Here is a 13,830-nt window from a genome sequence, read left to right as displayed (position 1 = left end):
CTGGCAGACACCTGTAGTCCCAAGCTACTAAGGGGGCTGAAGGAAAAGAGTTGCTTGAGCCCAAGAGTTTGAGGTTGGTATGAGCTGTGACGCCATGGCATTCTACCAAGGGCGACACAGTGAGACTCTATCTCAAAAAGAAAAAAAGAAACAAGATCAACTGATGACAGAAGGAATGTAAAGGCTTAAAAAGACTTTTTTGATAGTGATAACTATCATTTCCTAGTATGATTATTAAGAGAAATTTGTTTTATGTAAAAGCTTCAAAAAGTGTAGACAATTTATTCTATTTTTTTTTTTTTTTTTTTGTAGAGACAGAGTCTCACTTTACCGCCTTCGGTAGAGTGCCATGCTGTCACAGGACTCACAGCAACCTCTAGCTCTTCCGTGATTCTCCTGCCTCCGCCTCCCGAGCAGCTGGGATTACAGGCGCCCACCACAACGCCCCAGCTATTCTTTATTTGCAGTTCAGCCAGGGCTGGGTTTAGAACCCACCACCCTCAGTATATGGGGCTGGCGCCCTACCGACTGAGCCACAGGTGCCACCCTATTCTATGTTGTTTTAAGAGTGGCAATACAAGCCATGTTTTAGATGAGATTACATGGCAATCCCTTACCATACCTTTACTATTTTTCATTCTTAAAAATGAGCACGTATTATCAGTATTTGTTTCCCCCAAGGAAAACAAAAAAGTCCTTTCCCCAAGGACTTTGTCATTAACTGTCAAATTGCAAATAATGAGAACACCTCATTGGATGAAGATCGAACATGGGTGGCTGAAGTTCTCCGAGTTCAATCGCTGTTATTCCTACTGCCCAGATATCACAGAGCTGGTTATAGCCACCATTCTTCTCCACTGCTGCAACTTCTGGGGCCATCCTACAAGAAATCAATGAACATAACATTTTAATTTTTATAAAAGATGGCATGAAATCTGCTAGTTCTTGCTATAATCACTGGACTTGTTGGAGGGAAGGAAGCTGAGGGGTATTTACTGGCAAAGAAGAAATTAACTAGGAAAGACTTAAATAAATATTATACACACACATTCTTTTAAAATTCATTATTTAACAATTTTAAATTCTATTCTCTGAATGCTGGTGCTCTGAGGGAAAATCTTAACTTTATTTGCTACACTGTGAATCTTGTTATGTAATATGGGAAAAGAAAAAGAATACCTAAACCCTGTGAGTGTTACAGACAAGTTCCCAAAGGGGGTCAGACTTAAAGAATGAATTAGTAAGAAGCAGAGAAGGGCAGGGAGCCTAAACATTTCAGTCAGAGGACACAGTGCGAGTTCAGGCAGCGAGGGAGAGCACCAGGCCAGCTGGGACGTGCAGGACGGTGCCTGCTACTCAGTGTGACCTGTATAGACTGACACGGGCCAGACACTGAGGTTACCAGCCTGTGATGAGTACAGAAATGAAGTGCAAGCACTTATACTTGTCGAAACGTGTGAACATTTTTCAGTAATTCATTTTACCTTATTTTATAAAAGTCTAAGTCTATAATGGATAAGAAATTTAAAAAATTGTCTTTCACAGCAAAGGGGTTGAAAGGGTCTAGAAAGCGTTTAGAAAATACACCTGGGAAGTAGAGGCCAGATCATGAATGACCTACTACTTATCAAAAGAAGTTTAGACTTTACAGAGAAAATGATGGCAACTGACTAAAAGATTTAATGATCAAAACAAGCTTAATCTAAATTCATGGCAACATGAAGGACAGGGTGAGAGGAGGGAGCCCAGCCAGGCGCAGGAGTTAGAGAACTATTTCAAAAATAAAAGGAAAAAATACAAGGGATTTTCCAAAGGCAGCTACAGAGGGAACAGGACAAAAAGGGTTGATTTAAGATATTGATGTGAGTATAAAATGTTTGTAGATATTGAAGTAGAGCTTTTACTGAACCAACTGTTGAATATACAGAAAACTGGAGGTAAGCTGAGCAGCAACAGTGTATAATGTGCAGTGACAGTGGCATCAGAAGCTATGAAGAGTAATTATACTACTCGGAGGAAATACATTTTATTTTTAAATGTTTACTAATTTAAAATTTCTTTATATTGAATATTCACAGTACAATATGCTTTTATATACATTTTGGCTTCAAAAAGCCAGTAATACAGTGTCTCTCAAAGTAGGTGTGGTTAAGAATATGATACTAAAAATGCTGGTGTCAGATGTATCCTACACAAAGTTACATATATAATAACGGGAACAGGAGTAAATAATCACCACTGAGCAAGATGACAGAAGGTAAGTTCCATAAAGGAAAGAGGCTGAGCCCAGGGAAAGCAAATCAGTTTCATCTCCTCTGCCCACTGAAACTGTTCAGGGGCAGCTGAAGGAAATGTCAAGTTGACCAGCATTTCCGCACCTCCTGGCTTAATGGGAAACTGACCATAGTCTGCCACAGGTGAAGAAAGGCAGAAGGTGAGACACTTCTAAGAATGGGCAGGATTTAAGATAAACACAGAAAAGGGGTATTAATTAGTATTTTACCTGGTAGGGTCAGGGTACAAAAATAGATGATTTTGACAACAGTGTTTGTGAGGAGAATAGTCAAAGACAGGGACTGAGGGAGGAAAACAGTCATGTGATGAAAGAAATCCTACAGGTAATCTACCTTTAACTTTTATTTAAATGATACATGTATCTAGTGAGGTATTTTTCTGTTATTAGAAGTGGTATGTGCTGACTGACGAGAATTTGGAATACATTAAAAAAAATATGGGCCTGGTGTGATGACTCATGCCTGTAATCCCAGCACTCTGAAGGCTGCAGTGGGATGACTGCTTAAGACCAGAGGTTTTAGACCAGTCTGGGAAACCCAGAGACACCCCATCTCTATAAATAAAAAAAATTAGCCAGGCATGATGGTGTGTGCCTGTAGTTCCAGCTACTCAGGAGGCTGAGACAAAGGATCATTTGGGCCCAGGATTTTGAGGCTGCAGTGAACTACGTTCCTATTGCACTCAAGCCTAGGTGATAAAGTGAGACCTTGTCTTTAAAAAAAAAAAAAAGAAAGAAAACAAATTAAGCATGATTCCACCTAAAGAAAGTCCTTGTTTCACATATTTTCATCCATGATTTTTACTTACATACACACTTCTTTTGCAAAATGGCATAATATTGCATATGCTACTTTTAATTGTCCTTGTATGATTAACAGTGTATCATGACCCTATCTGCAGACATTCATCTTTTACAACATAATGGGTTTTTTTTTGTTTTTTGTGAGACAGTCTCACTGTGTCTCCCTTTGGTACAGTGCAGTGGTATCACAGCTCACAGCAACCTCAAACTCTTGGGTTTAAGCGATTCTCTTCCCTCAGCCTTCCAAGTAGCTGGAACTACAGGCACCCACCATAAGGCCTGGCTATTTTTTGGTTGCAGTTGTCATTGGTTTTTAGCAGGCCTGGGCTGGGCTTGAACCCGCTAGCCTAGGTGTATGTGGCCGGCACCCTAACCACTGAGCTATAGGCATGGAGCCTACAACACTATTATTATTATTTTTTTTTTGAGACAGAGACTCAAGCTGTCACCCTGGGTAGAGTGCTCTGGCATCACAGCTCACAGCAACCTCCAACTCCTGGGCTCAAGCGATTCTCCTTCCTCCGCCTCCCAAGTAGCTGGGACTACAGGCGCCTGCCACAATGCCCGGCCATTTTTTGGTTGCAGCCATCATTGTTGTTTGGCAGGCCCAGGCTGGATTTGAACCCGCCAGCTCAGGTGTGTGTGGCTGGAGCCTTACCCACTTGAGCCACAGGCACCGAGCCTACAACACAATTTTTAATGACAGCATATGATTCCAATGAAGTGAATAAATGTATGTAATTTCCTTAACTAATTTGTCGCATTATTATTTTCTCTCAATTTTCATTATTAAAATACTGCGTAAAGCTTTTCATATACGTCTGTATGCCTCTCATAATTATTTACAAATAATTTGCAATTTAAACATATACATCGCTTAAGATTTTTGAAAAACACTGTCAAATTATGCTTTAAAATTATTCTACAAATTTCTACTTTCACTGCCAAATATTTAGTGATAGTATTATTCATGATTTCCAGTATTTTCCAATTTGATAGAATAGAATGTCACTGTTTTTTATTTTTGTGCCTCAAGAGAATTCTTCATATTTAATGATATCTTATATATATTATTTTAATAACTTCCTGCTTCTAATGAGATGGTCTTTTTATGACTTATAAGAACTTATATATTAAAAACATTAAACCTAATTTGGCATCTTTTAGCCAATTTTCTTGTTTTCATATTTGTTTTTTAATTAAGCTGGTAGACATATACCGTATAAGTTTTAAATTTTCATGTAGTCAAACCTAACAATCTTTCTCTTTAGAGTTAGTTTTATACTTTCACGCCCAGAAAGGCTTCCTTAACTCTTAAAGCAGGTATTTATTGATAGCTCTTTTGGTTTTATTTTCTATTTAATTACTTCCTATCATGTATAGTTTATTTTTTCCCTAGGTATGAGGTAAGGAGCTACTTTAAGTTTCTTTCAGAATAAATTATCCAATACTGCATAATAAAGAATCTAACCTTTCACGTGAACTATGCATGTCGTCTTTTATAACATTCACTAAATTACTAAGACTACAAGGCTTTCTTGTTAAATCATCTATCATTAACGAAAGCAATGTTTTAGAAAAGATTATTTTGTCACAAATGCTAAGATGTTCAAGGAGTGGAGCGGCTACTGCAGACTAATGGTAGGTGAGATGTGGAAGTTTTAACAGTCAGGAAGAGAAGTTCTACATTAAAATAGAAGCAATACTAGAAAAAAGGGAAAGAAAATTACAAGAGGTAATGCAAGTCTTTTGAAAATTTCCTATCTATGGGTCCTCCCATTATAAGATCCTAAGGACAGTAAAAATTGTTAGTGCTTTAACAGTGGGAAAGCTAGATGATAAAAACGAGTATCAAAGTTCCCTAGCCCAATCAGAACTAAGACAGAATCATGGAACACGTAAGTATCCTAACATTCAATTTTCACTTGCATCACCAGGTATCAAGGCTGATCACTAACTATGAAGAAATGAAAATGCACCAAATTCCATCATAGGAATGTCTTACCAGTAAGGGGTGCCAATGAAAGATTTTCTTTTTGCAATGGTAGCTGTTATTTTTGCAGCCACGCCAAAGTCCGCTGGTGAGGAAAAAAAAACAGAAAATTTCAGGTCTTTTCAGTGCAACAAATAATTTTTTAAGTTTCACCCTCAGGCATGGCATTATTAATAATTCAGATATTAATGTTAGGAAAATGTATATAATTGAATATCTAAATCTCTTCTTGCTTGGTTCATAATAATCATTAAAACAAAAGAATTATTAGAACTTTAACAGAATAAAAACATACTTTGTGAAGAACAAAGTTAACAGAAATACATATATCTAGATTTCTTTTATCCTAACACAAACCGTTAGCATTTTGGTGTAATTTTTTAAAAGTCCTTTCTCTATGTATAAACTTTTTAATTGTTGTTAACCATGGTTGTAAAATATGTGCACTATGTATGTAGTTCATTTTTGTCATTGCCCTTCAGGGGATTTTACTCTTACATGTTCATAAGTATTTTTTTTTTTTTTGGTTGTGTGTGTGGTTTTTGGCTGGGGCTGGGTTTGAACCCGCCACCTCCAGCATATGGGACCGGCACCCTACTCCTTGAGCCACAGGCACCTCCCACATGTTCATAAATATTAATGATTGAATAATCTTCTATAAGTAGATTTAACATAATTTTTTTCAATTGCTAGGCTTATGTTTGTACTTTTTCCACCATAAATAATATGATTAATAATACTTCTGTGATTATGGATTTTCCATCTTTAGGATTAATTTCCTTTACGCCTGAGTTTCAGAAGTAAAATTACTGGGGCAAAAGATAAAAACTATGGTGACTCTTCATATCAATATTAAACTTGTACATTAATTCTCATTTAAAATTTTATTTAAAATTTTTTTGAAAAAATTTAACTTGAAATAACATACCTAATTTTACATCACCATGGTCTGTCAATAAAATATTTGCACCCTAAAACAAAAATACAAATACTATTACATCAGCATCGTAAGATATCTTCCAACAGAATTGGCAATTTAAACACATTAAATGAACTTACTTTGATATCTCTATGCATTTTGCCTTTAGTATGCAAATAGGCAAGACCCTGAAGTTCAGAAAAAAAGTATGTATTAGCAAAACTGCAAATTGACTCCTAAATTTTTTACTTAAATTCTTATTAAATAAGAAAACCTTTTCTAAGGGGGAATCTAGATGAGTTTCTTTTTCCTAATCAATATTTACTCTATCTTAAAGGTTTCTAATTCATTTTCTGCTAAACATCAGAAATATTTTACTAAAACACTGTCACCACAATCAAGCTAAGAAACATATCCATCGCCCCAAAAGTTTCCTTATGCTGTGTTCGTGCCCCTCCTGCCCTTGGCAAACACTGATGGGCTTTCCGTCACTGAAGATCAACTTTTCAAAGCTCTTTCACTGTTCTGCATGTTCAGCATTTCCATAGGAATTTAGAATCAGCTTGTCAATTTCTTTTAAAAACAGGCCTCATTAACATTTTACTACTACTGAGCGTTCTGATACATGAACATGGTATAGTTCTTTATTTATCTATTTAAATGAATTTTTATTGAAGTGTTAACGGTAAAGAACATTCACATATTGTAAGTGTGCATTTCCCTGGTTCTCAGAGTTACCACATTCACATAACCAGCAAAGTAAGAAGTCCCTCTCCGCTCCTTCCAAGACACTTTCCTGCCCCAAAGGTAACCAATATTGTGACTTTAATATCATAGATTACTTTCCTATTTTTAAACTTTACATAAATGACATTGTATGGCAGAATTTTTTGTTTTGGGTGTCTGTTTTGTTTTGAGTATGGCTTCATTTGCTCAGCATTAAATTTGTGAGATTTACTGTTAGGCCTAACAATATTTCATTCCTACAGTTGTGTTATATTTCTGTTAGGAACATGCTACAATTTACTTATTATTGTAAGTAGTAAGTTAATTGTAGTAATCACTGGTGAACAGTTGAATTCTTTTCAGTTTTTGGCTACTATGAGTAGAGCTGTTATCCATGATTTTATACGTGTCTTTTTTGTGAAGTATATAAACATTTATGTTGGTCATACATTGAACAGTGAAATCGCTGGGAGATGGGGCCATGCATCTATTCAGCTTCATCAGCTACTACTAGACATTTTTCTAGGCTATTCTTTCCAAGTTACATTTTTACTACAAATACGTGTGTCTCAGTTGCTCTGCATCAATTGGCAGGGCTCATTTTCTCTCAGCAGTTTTGTGGTTTTTAGTGTGCTGGTGTTCATGTACCTCTTGTCACATTTGTCCTTAAACATGTCATATTCTTGATGTTTTTAGAAGTAGTATTCTCTTAATTTCTGATTGTTGTCAGCATACAGAAATCCAAATAATTTTTGTATACTAATCTTGAATCTTGCAATCTTTTTGCCTCATTTATTAGTTCTAATAGCTACTTTGTAGGTTCTATTCCATTTTCTACGTAGATAATTATGTGGTCTGTGAATAAAGATAGCTTTACTTTCTACTTTCCAACCTAGATGCCTTCTATTTCATTGTTTTCTTTTTGTACTGACCAAAAGCTCTAGTAAAAGCAGACCCTTGCCTTATTTGACTGGTCCTGAGGGAAAAGGACCTGATCTTTTACTGTTAAGAATGATTCTACTGCAGGGTGCTCCTCATCAGGTTGACCAACTTCCTTTCTATCCCAGTGTTTGGAATTTTTATCAGGAATGAATGCAGGATTTTGCCAAATGATTTTTCTGTATCTATTCAGATGATCGTATGGTTTTTCTCTTTTAGTTTGCTAATAAATGTGGCCAGTTATTGGAAATAATTTTTGGATGTTAAACCAAAACTGCATCCTAGGATAATCTCCACGTTTATCATGTATTATCTTCTATTATTTTCTTTGTAATGTTTGCACCTATGTTTATGAAGGATATTAGTCTGTAGGTTTGTTGTAACATTGTCTGGTTTTGACATCAGAATAAAGCTGACTCATAAAATGATTTTCTAAAAGAGTGTGGGTAGAATTGGCATTATTTCTTCCATTAATGTTTAGCTGAATTTACCCTATAACATCATCTGGCTTGAACTTTTCTTTGTCAGACAGATATAGGATTATTTAGGCTATTTCTAAGTGAGTGAGCTTTGGTAGTTAATATTTCTCAAGAAAGCTGTCCATTTCACCTAAATTTAGAGCTTACTGGCATAAAGCTGTTCATATTTTGTTATCCTTCTAGTATCTGTACATTCTGCCATGATACCCAACATTCATTTCATTTCCTTTTAATTTTTTTACTGATCAATCTGGCTAGAGGTTTATCAATTTTATTGCTCTTCTCAAAGAATCAGATTCGGTTTCACTGATATTTCCTACTATTATTTTTCTGCTTTCTATTTCACTGATATGTTAGTATTTCCTTGCTCTTCTTACTTTGGGTTTGAATTGTTATCTTTTCCAAGTTTCTTAACGTGGAAGCTGAGGATATTAATATGAGAGCTCCCTTCTTTCCAACATGAGTCTTCAGCAGTATTAATTTTCTTTTTTTTTTTTTAATTAATTAATTTTTTTTTTTTTTTGTAGAGACAGAGTCTCACTTAACCACACTCGGTAGAGTGCCATGATGTCACAGGACTCACAGCAACCTCCAGCTCTTGGGCTTTTGCGATTCTCCTGCCTCAGCCTCCCGAGCAGTTGGGACTACAGGCGCCCGCCACAACGCCCGGCTATTTTTGGGTTGCAGTTCAGCCGGGGCTAAGTTTGAACCCGCCACCCTCAGTATATGGGGCCAACGCCCTACTCACTGAGCCACAGGCACCACACTGTATTAATTTTCTTTAAAGCACAGATTGAATATCCTTTATCCACAATGCTCGGGATCAGAAGTGTTTTAGATTTAGGAATTTTGAACATTTGCAGAATACGTGCCAGTTGAGCATCCCTAACCTGAAAATCTGAAACCCAAAATGCTCCAATGAGAATTTCCTTTGAGCCTCATATATTGTACTTCTTTGAATACTTCTTGTAGATAGGTCTGCTGGTGATTGGTCCTTTCAGCTTTTTTAAGTCTGAAAAGCTATTTTGCCTTTGCTTTTTTTTTTTTTGCAGTTTTTGGCAGGGGCCAGGTTTGAACCCGCCACCTCCAGCATATGGGACCAGTGCCCTACCCTTGAGCCACAGGTGCCTCCCTTTGCCTTTGTTTTTGAAAGATGTTTTCTTTAGGTACAGAATTCTAGGTTGACAATTTCTTTTTAGTACTTTCGCGATTTTCCACTACCCATTCATTTGTTTCTAACAATAAATCTGCCATCATGTTTGTCCTCGTCCTTGTGAATATAAGGTACCTGTCTGTCCTGAGTGCTACTAAAATTTTCTTATCAAATTAGCTATTATATTATGATGTGTCTTCTTCACGTGATTTTTTCTTTTTCTGTGTGTGTGATGTTAACTTTATTTTTATTTTTTTTAAGATTATTAATAGTGATTTGTTTTTTTTTTATTGTTAAATCATCGCTGTGTACGTTAGTGCAATCGCCTGTACCCATTCTAAGATGCACCATAGATATGGCCCTACCCATTACCCTCCCCCTCCACCAAAACCTCCCCCCTCCCTTCCCCTTCCTTGGCCCTTTCCCCATAGTCTTGTGCTATAGTTGGGTTATAGTCTTCATGTGAAAGCTAAAATTTAGCTTCATAGTAGGGCTGAGTACATTGGATACTTTTTCTTCCATTCCTGAGATACTTTGCTAAGAAGAATATGTTCCAGCTCCATCCATGTAAACATGAAAGAGGTAAAGTCTCCATCTTTCTTTAAGGCTGCATAATATTCCATGGTATACATGTACAATTTGCTAGTCCATTCGTGGGTCGATGGGCACTTGGGCTTCTTCCATGACTTAGCAATTATGAATTGGGCTGAAATAAACATTCTGGTACAGATGTCTTTGTTATATTGTGACTTTTGGTCTTCTGGGTATAAACCTAGTAAGGGAATTATAGGATCGAATGGCAGGTCTATTTTTAGGTCTCTAAGTATTCTCCAAACATCCTTCCAGAAGGAACATATTAGTGGGCATTCCCACCAGCAGTGTAGAAGTGTGCCCTTTCCTCCACATCCACGCCAACATTTCTGGTTTTGGGATTTTGTTATGTGGGCTACTCTTACTGGGGTTAGGTGATATCTCAGAGTAGTTTTGATTTGCATTTCTCTGATGATTAAGGATGATGAGCTTTTTTTCATGTGTTTGTAGATCTTGCGTCGGTCTTCTTTAGAGAAGTTTCTCTTTAAGTCCTTTGCCCACCCTGAGATGGGGTCCACGTGTTCTTTTCTTGCTAATAGATTTGAGTTCTCTGTGGATTCTGATTATTAGAACTTTATCGGAGGTATAACCTGCAAATATTTTCTCCCATTCTGAGGGCTGTCTGCTTGCTTTACTCACTATGTTCTTGGCTGTGCAGAAACTTTTTAGTTTGATCAGGTCCCAGTAGTGTATTTTTGATACTGCTTCAATTGCCTGGGGAGTCCTCCTCATAAAATATTCACCCAGGCTGATTCCTTCAAGAGTTTTCCCTGCACTTTCTTCAAGTATTTTTATAGTTTCGTGTCTTAAGTTTAAATCTTTTATCCAGTGAGAGTCTATCTTAGTTAATGGTGAAAGGTGTGGGTCCAGTTTCAATCTTCTACAGGTTGCCAGCCAGTTTACCCAGCAACATTTGTTAAATAGGGAATCTTTTCCCCACTGAATTTAATTGGCTTGTCAAAGATCAAATAACAGTAAGTAGCTGGATTCATCTCTTGGTTCTCTATTCTGTTCCAGACATCTACTTCTCTGTTTTTGTGCCAGTACCATGCTGTTTTGATCACTATGGATTTATAGTACAGTCTCAGGTCTGGTAGCATGATTCCTCCTGCTTTGTTTTTATTGCTCAGTAATGTTTTGGCTATTCGAGGTTTTTTCTGATTCCATATAAAACGAAGTATTATTTTTTCAAGATCTTCAAAGTATGACAATGGAGCTTTAATAGGAATTGCATTAAAATTATATATTGCTTTGGTTCATGTGATCTTTTCATGTTTCTTGTGGTTGGGGTTTGTTGAGCTCTTTGGATTGTGGGTTAATATTTTTCAACAAATTTGAGAATTTTTCAGGTATTATTACTTTTTAAAATATTATTTTCTGTCTCTCCTTTTCTGTCTACTCCTTCAGGGATACCAATTATATCTGGCCACTTGAAATTGACCTACAACTTAATGATACTCTTTTCATTAAAAAAAATTCATTTTTCTGTGTTTCATTTTGGATATTTTCCATTGCTATGTCTAATCTACCATTAATCTCACCCTTTGCTAACTCCATCAGACACTGTGGTCCTCACTGCCCTTTGTTAACTCAGGTCTAGCTTCTTAAAACCACTGCTTCATGCACCGCGTCGACTTGCTTTGTTCCTGATAGCATGATAAACCTACTTCTGGTTACTCAATCTTGACTACATGTGGAAGTACGTCAACATTGATAGAATTTCAAAATTGGGACTAATCTTGGAGGTAATCCCTTCCTAGGCCTCATTTTATATAGTTATGTGTCACGTAATGACAGGCACACATTCTGAGAAATGCATCACCAGGCAATTTTGTCACCATGGAAACACCACAGCGTACGTACATAAACCCTGATCACATAGCCTACCACACACCTAGGCTATAAGGTATAGTCTATTGCTTTCAGGCTACAAACCTGTCCAGAATGTTACTGAACTGAATATCATATGCAAGGGTAACACAACGGTAGGTATATTTATATCTAAGCATAGAAAAGGTACAGAAAAAATATGGTATGCGTATTATGATCTTCCGGGACCACCACCATATGTGTGATCCACTGCTGACTCAGATGCCACCATGCAGTGCGTGACTGTACCTGGGAACTAACTACAACTGTATGAGGGGTTAAGGTCACACACCAGAGCCAGAGCACAACTTAAGTTTGCTTTTCTGTCTTTTTTTTTTTTGTACTTTTCACTTCCACTCAGTACTCTATATTACTTAAGGAAACAATGAACCCTGGCAATTAAAATATGAAGAAAATGAATCTGTTAATAATTCTCTACTAACAGTATACGATTAGGCTTGTATTTTATGTAGATAAAATAAAGATTTCTATGATATCTGAATATTACCAGAAATATACACACATATATATGTAAAATAAAGAATTTACTTTTGTTTATTTCACAGTAAGATCTGGCAAAGGTATGTCTTTCTTCCCCCTCAAAACTCATGCCTCTAGGTCATGTTATATTTTTAAAGCATGTGGAAACCAATTCTTTTCAAACTGACTACAGCTTTCTTTTAGATTAGGTATATCTAACAGATGGAAAAAATATAGAAGAACAACATATAGAACATCAATTTTATTTCTAAACAAATTACACAATCTAAAAAAACGTAGGAATAGAAGCATCAACAATTACTTATTATAAATCACCAAAATATAAAACATATTCACTACTACTTAATCCTTTCTCCTAATTTAAACACAGAACACCATGTACAACCTTTGTGTATTATCAGCATCAGTGTAAATGAATTCTTGTGACTCATTCATGAAAGAAATAACTAGTTTTACAGAATTATAAGAGATTAATAGAAAAATCATTGTGGTTGATCCTCTCTCTCTCTCTCTCTTTCGGGTGGACCACAATTTTATAGATATAAATTATGAAACTAGAATTGTCTTTCTAGCTACATAGCAAATACAATACCTGTAAAGTTTCTCTGCATACATAGGCTATTTGCAATTCTGACAAAGGTCCAGTAACTAAAAAGAAAAAGAGACCACATTGTTATACAGATTAAAATCAATCTACATTAAAAAATGATTATTATAAAACCTCCGTATACATCATTCGATGACTTCTGAACATGAGCACATATTTTTTAACCAAGAAACAAAAACAAAGGTAACAGAGAATTTTAAAATGTACTTTAAAAATAAAAGATTTAACTTTCTATAACCACCTTGTTCAGTGAATACACTAAGCACTCATTCTGTGCAAAGCGTAATGGGAGGTACCACAGGAAGGTTATGTAGAAAGCAATGGACAGACTCTCAATCCTGAACGATTTTCCAAAGACAAGAAACAAGATAAACGAACTAACATGTAACATATGCTATAACATTAGTTATACCATATAACTAATCACAGTTATATAGCAAAATAGAGAACCATAAAGAGACTGATTGCTGAAATACACTAAAAGGCATCATGTATGTTTTTAAAGGTCAGGATACCATTTCTTAGTATAAATTTTTACCACTCCTACCAAAAAAGAAAGGCTTGATCAGCAATCAGCTCACTTTTGGCAGAGATAGGAGAGAGCTCTCCCTTTATACAATAAACAACCAGAGGCTTTGGATCCACGCTTTTCAAATCATTAAAAAAAAATCTGAGGTGCTGTCTGCTGCCAGTGAAACCAAATCAGGCACTCAAGTGTATTCTTTATTTAGGGAAATGTTTTACTGCATATATTTTAATCAGTGCCTATACTAACCTAAGAATTTGAAATTTTGGTTCTTTGTAACTTGATAGAATAGTAGTAAAAGAAGGAAATCCACTTAATTAACAGCTTTATAAGTGCTCTTTATTATTTTGCTATCTAGTATACTATTTATAGGGATGGGTACTTCTGGAAATAAAATTAATGTCTTAAAACAATTTTTTAAACTTAAAAG

The 13,830-nt window shown here is 36.0% G+C and overlaps 1 protein-coding gene across 2 annotated transcripts in view; it reads right to left on the bottom strand.

Annotated features, from left to right (window-relative positions):
• Positions 1-13,830, bottom strand: part of MAP4K5 (mitogen-activated protein kinase kinase kinase kinase 5) — a 98,184-nt gene that overhangs the window by 45,188 nt on the left and 39,166 nt on the right. For both annotated transcript variants that reach the window (XM_053593173.1, XM_053593174.1), the window contains 5 exons: positions 12,860-12,915; positions 6,150-6,197; positions 6,019-6,061; positions 5,103-5,175; positions 749-880 (listed from right to left, as the gene is read on the bottom strand). In XM_053593173.1, coding sequence (XP_053449148.1) covers positions 749-880; positions 5,103-5,175; positions 6,019-6,061; positions 6,150-6,197; positions 12,860-12,915 — 352 coding nt within the window. The remainder of the gene's footprint in view (positions 1-748; positions 881-5,102; positions 5,176-6,018; positions 6,062-6,149; positions 6,198-12,859; positions 12,916-13,830) is intronic.

This window comes from Nycticebus coucang, chromosome 6 (assembly GCF_027406575.1).
Source record: "Nycticebus coucang isolate mNycCou1 chromosome 6, mNycCou1.pri, whole genome shotgun sequence".
Lineage (NCBI taxonomy): Eukaryota > Metazoa > Chordata > Mammalia > Primates > Lorisidae > Nycticebus > Nycticebus coucang.
This window is presented reverse-complemented; position numbering and strand designations above follow the sequence as displayed.